General features: G+C 41.4%; 1 protein-coding gene across 1 annotated transcript in view; it reads left to right on the forward strand.

The window, feature by feature from the left end:
- Positions 1–7,161, forward strand: part of UBE4B (ubiquitination factor E4B) — a 133,494-nt gene that overhangs the window by 88,202 nt on the left and 38,131 nt on the right. The window contains exons 10-14 of the mRNA XM_023515143.1: positions 1,069–1,282; positions 4,398–4,454; positions 5,106–5,222; positions 5,321–5,419; positions 6,090–6,203. Of these exons, the coding sequence (XP_023370911.1) occupies positions 1,069–1,282; positions 4,398–4,454; positions 5,106–5,222; positions 5,321–5,419; positions 6,090–6,203 (601 nt within the window). The remainder of the gene's footprint in view (positions 1–1,068; positions 1,283–4,397; positions 4,455–5,105; positions 5,223–5,320; positions 5,420–6,089; positions 6,204–7,161) is intronic.

A 7,161-nucleotide genomic window follows, 5' to 3' on the forward strand; every position in this document is an offset into this window, starting at 1 on the left:
TGGGAGGCTGAGGCAGGAGACTCTCTTGAGCCTAGGAGTTGGAGGTTGCTGTGAGCTGTGATGCCATGGCACTCTACCAAGGGGGATAGCTTGAGGCTCCATCTCAAAAAAAAAAAAAAAAAAAGAGCAGCAAATGTGGGCAGTACCTCTGGCTCAGTGGGTAGGGCAGCCCCATATACCAAGGGTGGCAGGTTCAAACCCAGCCCCTGTCAACAACAACAAAAATAGCCAAGCATTGTAGTGAGTGACTAGTCCCAGCTACTCAGGAGGCTGAGGCAAGAGAATTGCCTAAGCCCTGGAGTTAGAGGTTGCTGTGAGCTGTGACGCCATGACACTCTACCGAGGGCAATAAAGTAAGACTCTGTCTCTACCAAAAAAAGAGCAGCAAATGTGTATTAAATCTTTCACTAAACTTTCTACCTATTTTTTAACCTTTGAGTGCTATTACAGATAAACATAAATGAATAACAGAATTTAGGATTAGAGATGAATATTTGTAGTATTTTTAAAATCAGAGCTGGGAGGTATTTATATTAAAATAAGAGAATTATTTAAAATATATAGGTCACATAAATAATGTAATTTTGACTATTTGAAAAATATTATGCTTAGTAAAATTATGTTTATTTATTACAAATTAAGCCCAACTTGCACAAGAGGATAACTCTACTAGAAAAGGTAAAGATATTTTACTTAGAGGATTTCCTGAAAAAATGTTTAGAAACTTTTCTAGAAGACCAGTTGTACAACTTATTTTTGTGATTCTAGAACTTCTGTTTGTCTCCTCCTCCTCCTCTTTTTTTTTAAGACAAGGTATTGCAGGCCGGGCGTGACAATTCATGCCTGTAATCCTAGACACACACAAGTTGCTGAGATGTGCAGAATTTAATTGGTTAGAGTTCAGACCCTTGGAGAATCCTTTAGCAGGCTCCAAATTTGTGAGTTTCTGTTGAATTAGTGGAAGTCCTGCCCAAGTTTTTGGGTTCACCAAAACCCTCTTATTTCTGGAGAATTCAGCTTCATTATTTTACAGTTAGCCTTGTTAAAGGACAGATTGACAGTCTGAATTCTGAACTCTAAGCTTTCTTTAGGAGAAGACTGGAAATGCCTGGACATTCAGATTCAGTACCTTATTTTGACATGCTTTCTAGTCTCAGATTTTCTTAAACTTCGTATTTCTGACTTTTTCTTCTTACAGATCTTTATCCCCATTTTACAAGGCCTGGCTCTTGCTGCCAAAGAGTGCTCTCTCGACAGTGACTACTTCAAATACCCTCTCATGGTAAAACTTTGTTCTTTTTCATTAACCTATTTGATAGATGTTTTTCTTTTAGATTATTTCAACATACACTTTTCTTTCAGGTCCATGATCAACCTTGTTTTCAAATTTGTGAAATTGTGTTGGCCATGCTGAGTGTTTGGTGTGCAGTGAGATGCCTCAGTGAAGACAGTTAGCACCGGGTACATACTCTACCTGTCTGGGTCCTAGGCAGGAGTCAGCGATGCCCTCAATAAAATGTGCTTCCCCGTATTATAAAAGAAAAAGATCATTATTGGTGGTGTCCTTCCAGTTCTCCTAGCAATGAGCATACCATGTTCGGGACGAAATTTGTTATTTAAAAAACTGTCAGAAAGGCCAAGTTAAACTGTGAACATAATACAGTTTTATATTTATTTATATTATTTATGTATTGACTTTCTCGTGCAGAAAACCCCAGGGTAACTCTGATGTTCATCTTCCCCATTTCCTAAGGCCTTGCGCTTCACCTGCAGGCTGTTCCTGGAAGCGCAGATCTGCTCAGCCCCTTATGATGTTTACAGCAAGCATAGATTGTAGACAGCCACTTGGGCTAGATTGACGTGGCGGGGACTTGACTGTTGTGAAAATACTAGAAGCAGAATGAAAATAAAAGGCTCTTTTCTATACTGAATTTACTTTGAAAATTTTGGAGAAAAATATTTTGAAGTATTAGTGAATACTTTTAATTGTAGAAATATGAAGGAAAGAATTATTCTATGTATAAATACAGTCTTGAGTAAATCGAGGCCATGGTTAAATAGATTTCGTTTTTTACTGTATTTGTTCCTTTTACTCGTACTACTGATGTGATTGCATTGCACCGTTCCTCCATTACTTTCTGAAGAGCTGTTCTGCACTGGGCACCGGGAACACAGGAGCTAGTCAGACCAGGGCCCTCTGCTCAAGGCACTAAAACCCCAACAAAACAAGTGCAGAGTTACACTGTGATAAATGCTAAAACAAAGGTGTGCATTTATCTATTTTTTTTAAAAAAAACTACAATCTTAACACCAAAAGACTAAAAGTTAAAGATAAATAGAAGGTAAGACAGGAATTGCTGCTTTTAAGAATAATTTGAATGTGTTTATGCCCAGGCTCTTCCCATCATGCATATTATTCAGGTACCTAATAAATTTCTATTAATACTTATGCATTATTCTACCTGTGACTAATAAGAGAAAATACCTTTTCTTACCTGATTGTTTTCAGTTCAGTAATGACATTTTTTTTAATTTTTTTTATTAAATCATAGCTGTGTACATTAATGCAATCATGGGGTACAATGTGCTGGTTTTATATACAATTTAAAATGTTTTCATCAAACTGGTTGATATAACCTTCATGGCATTTTCTTAGTTATTGTGTTAAGACATTTAGTAATGAAATATTTTGATGAACACTAATTATCACTGTATTATATACATATTTCATCATGGAATTCTTGGCTGTTTGCTTGTGGATGGAAGGAACTTGATGTTTCAGTGAGGAGCTTTTAGTGTCAGATGGCAATAAAATGTCCTTTTATTCAAAAAACAAAGGCCTTCACTGTGGTAGGCAGTAATTTCATTTTGTGTCATTACTGATGCTTGTGCAATAATGAGGATTTGGTGAGAGAGAGCGCAGTAATGAGAGGCAGAAAGAGGACGCTGTGGGAGCTAAAATCACAGATAATTCTGATCATTCTCTGGGTCAGTGGATCCTCCAGAGCAGGGGTCCTCAAACTTTTTAAACAGGGGACCAGTGGCTCGGCACCTATAGCTCAACCAGCTAAGGTGCCAGCCATGTACACCTAAGGTGGCGGGTTCGAATCCCCAGCCTGGACCCGCCAAACAACAATGACGGCTGCAACCAAAAAATGGCCGGGCGTTGTGGCGGGCGCCTGTAGTCCCAGCTACTTGGGAGGCGGAGGCAAGAGACTCGCTTGAGCCCAGGAGTTGGAGGTTGCTGTGAGCTGTAATGCCACGGTACTCTACCCAGGGGGACAGCTTGAGGCTCTGTCTCAAAAAAAAAAAAAAAAAACAGGGGACCAGTTCACTGTTCCTCGACCATTGGAGGGCTGGACTGCAGGCCCCAGGACAAGTCAGCTGCTAAGCAGGACAGGCAGCGGCAGGAAAACACCTGGTGGGCCGGATAAATGTCCTTGATGGGCCGCATGTGGCTCACGGGCCATAGTTTGAGGACACTTGCTCCAGAGCTATACCTCGGAGTCACCTAGGGATCTTACTGCTGCCTGGTTCCCAGCCCCAGACATTGAGAGTTAGTGTTCTGGGGCTGTGGGCATGGCCTTGCTGTTTCCAAAAGCTTCACATGGAATCCTAATGTACAGCCAAGTTCATGATCTCCTGCTCTGGACAGTGAGAACTTTTCCTCTGAGAAGGCTGAGCCTCAGAGCTTCTCAAAATTGTGTCCGTGCCTACGTGTGTGACCCCAGAGCTCCCTTTGGCAAGCTTAGCAACTTTTAGAGCTGTGTGTAAATCAAGGGAAATTCAGTTCACTGGTAAAAATAGTGTTTGATTGAGTTATCATGGCCATGTTGAATGGTGTTTGTGCTCCTAAAAACTGTCTCTGAGTATGAGAGTGATGGGAGCCCTGAGGAAAGTGTTGTAGTTCTCAAAGTTTCTGATATCTTAAAACCAAGTTATGCTTCTCAACACGTTCTGAATTCGATAGCTTATTAACTTGTAGTTATTTATAGTCGTGTTTAGCGCTGTCAAGGCTAGCCATCCAAAATTTAAGAAACAAATCTTTTAGACATGGGAAGATACAAGGTGAAAAACATGTTTTTGGTAAAAATATATACTTTTCTCTACAGAGGACACAGAATACGTGTGGAAAACTTAATCATAGTATCAGTAGGGTTTATGTGTGAGGGTAATGTTTGAGGTTTTTAGTTTCACTTTACATTTGTTTTATTTCAAGTTCTTAGAAAAATATGTGTATTAGTTTATTAATCAGAAAAACGTAGAAAGCTGTCTGGCACCATTTTGGAAGGACCCATATGTATTTATAGCCGCAGATAAAGCTGCTCCTTGAGGTTACACATGGAGCCAGTTTAGGATGGAGCACACTTAAACGGCTCTTTCTCATCTTGTTTTAGGCACTGGGTGAGCTCTGCGAAACCAAGTTTGGGAAGACACACCCTGTGTGCAATTTGGTAAGCACCTGCCTGATAGGCCTGCACATTTTCCATGAATAGGTCATAACCCAGAAGATTTTCCTGAAGTAACGTTATCTGAAAACCTTCTCTTGAAGAACATTTAGATCAGCGGTTCTCAACCTGGGGGTCGGGACCCACAGGAACTGTATTGAAGGCTCACGGCATCAGGAAGGTTGAGAACCACTGATCTCGATAAAGTGGGAGGTGACGTGCCGGGGAGTCTCTCACCTGTTAAATTGATACCATACACGTCACTTCCTGCAATGAAGTTGTTAACTTCTGTGATTGTATGTGTGTGTAAGTTAGAATTATACAACTGGGATAGCACGTCCTATGGGAAAATTTGACTTGTACTTTGGAAGGGTAACAGTGGTTTATTTGAACTCCATCCAAGAATAATTTGAAACATGAGAATTCAGCGTGTTATGAAAATGAAGAGGGGTCAGAGGGTTTTCCTCCATCTGAGGTGAGAAAGTAACACCAGGGATCCTGACGCATCTGTGCACCTGGGTTTTTGATGTTGAGTGTTGGCCATCGTGCCGGGGGCTGAGAGTCTTCTGAGCAGCTGGCTGCTGAGAACTGTTCGCTATATTTCTAAATTGTTTACCTACTTAGCAGCTGATTGGCCTCTTCCAATTTTTGGCCTAGGTTGCTTCTTTGCCATTGTGGTTGCCGAAATCCTTAAGCCCTGGCTCCGGGCGGGAGCTGCAGAGACTCTCCTACTTGGGGGCTTTCTTCAGCTTCTCTGTCTTTGCGGAAGATGATGTAAGTATAGCAGCCGTTAGCACTTGGCGGCTCCTCTGTTCAGATTCCTTCCCATTGTACATTACATATTGACTGAATTGTTTTCCTTCTCTTTCTAGGCTAAGGTGGTTGAAAAATATTTTTCAGGGCCTGCCATTACCCTGGAAAACACTCGTGTGGTTAGCCAGTCACTACAGCATTACTTAGAGCTTGGAAGGGTAGGTGTTCAGAAAACGAATCCAAATAGTTAATACAAGCTATAGATAGAAAACTTCTCTTTTGTAAATGGGATGCCGTCTGATTTATGAATGCCTGAAAAAAGCCAAGTTAAAAGACGTGCTTCATACACAGAGATAAGGTGACCTGTGTCTTGAATAATAGCAGTAGCAACAACACTACGCTGCCCTTTCTAGGTAGCGTCACTGGGTCCTAAGTTCGGTGGCCGCGTTCTTTCTCCAGCTTGCCCTTCAGTCTTAAAGAGTGAGGGTGAATGAGAACCGTCACTTTGCTCACACCTCTCACTTATCCCAAATGTAGATTAGTATGTCTTCATTTCGAAACTTAAAAGCAGAGAAAGTGTAGGCTTGGGTTGTTAAGATAATTTTGCTCACAGAAAGGAAGTAACCAAGGCTATTTTATTAACACTGACACCCCTTGTATTCCATATCCTGCTTTCATGCTAATTATTCTGACACAGTTGAATATGAACATTTCTTATATTCCTCTTGTGATCAATGGGATATTGGCTAATAAAAGCCAACTAAGATCTTGAAAAAAATGATACTATAGGAGAGAAAGTGGGAAGTAGGCTTGCCGTTCTTAATGTCAAAAAGGAATAATGTTCAAAATAAAGTTTGTGTTTCTTTTTTTTTTTTAAATAAATTTCAGCAAGAGCTCTTCAAGATTCTGCATAGTGTTTTGTTGAACGGTGAAACCCGTGAGGCTGCTCTCAGTTACATGGCGGCTGTCGTCAATGCCAACGTGAAGAAAGCACAGATGCAGGTAGGGCCTGAAGATGGCTTTTAGTCACTCACTGGTTTTGTCCTTCTAATCCAGGGGTGTTCAGTGCCTACCAGGCGTTGTTCTAGGAATCGGAGTACAGGGCTAGACAAGGTAGATATGCTTCCTGCTTTTGCAGAGACTCTGTTCTGTAGGGTAAATGAGTAGACCTACAGATACAACATTTTGGACAGCAATAAAATCTATGAAAAAAATAAAAGCAAAGAACTTGGAAGTGGCTATGTAAGTACCAGAAAGAAGGTATTGGGAAGATTCTGAATTGGGTAGCAGGGTAGGCCCCTCTGTGGAGGTGACACTGGACCAGAGACCTGACTGATAAGAAAGAGCCAACTACTGCAGTCTGAAAACAGAGCTTTCTAGATATGTGTAAGGCATTGCAGTGGAAATGAGCCAGCTTTGTACAAGCCCAGCACGCAGACCTCTGCTGCTGGAGGAGAGTGAACAGGGAAGAGAGGCTGGTCCTGGGGCCAGTGGGTGGGCAGAGCCCACCAGGACAGGCTTACTATAATGGAGCCCCATGGTGGGTGCTAGCCAGGGGAAGTCAGGAAGAGACCCAGGGGGCCAGTTACAAGGTCCTGAGTGCATTAGTCTAGGTGAGAGAGACTAGTGCCTATGGCTACTTAACAGAGTAGAAAAGTTAAAAGGACATCCTTCCTTGACTATTAATAAATAATGGAAGAATGACGTGGCACTTCTACCCAGAAACAAAAAGAAAAAATTGTGTAGAGAAGACCTGCTGCCCAGTCACGGTTCCACCAGATACTAAGAGTGAGACCTTAGATGATCACTTCTCTGTCCTTTAGTTTCCTCATCTGCTAAATAGGGACAGTGATGGTATCTAACTTGTGGATTTACGTTACATGAAGCCATTAGAATAGAATAGTGCCTAGAACCTAGTGATCACACACCAGTGTTAATTGTTGTTCTTTTTTTTTTTTTT

Source organism: Otolemur garnettii, unplaced genomic scaffold, assembly GCF_000181295.1.
Source record: "Otolemur garnettii isolate 467f Iridium unplaced genomic scaffold, OtoGar3 scaffold00067, whole genome shotgun sequence".
Taxonomy (NCBI): domain Eukaryota; kingdom Metazoa; phylum Chordata; class Mammalia; order Primates; family Galagidae; genus Otolemur; species Otolemur garnettii.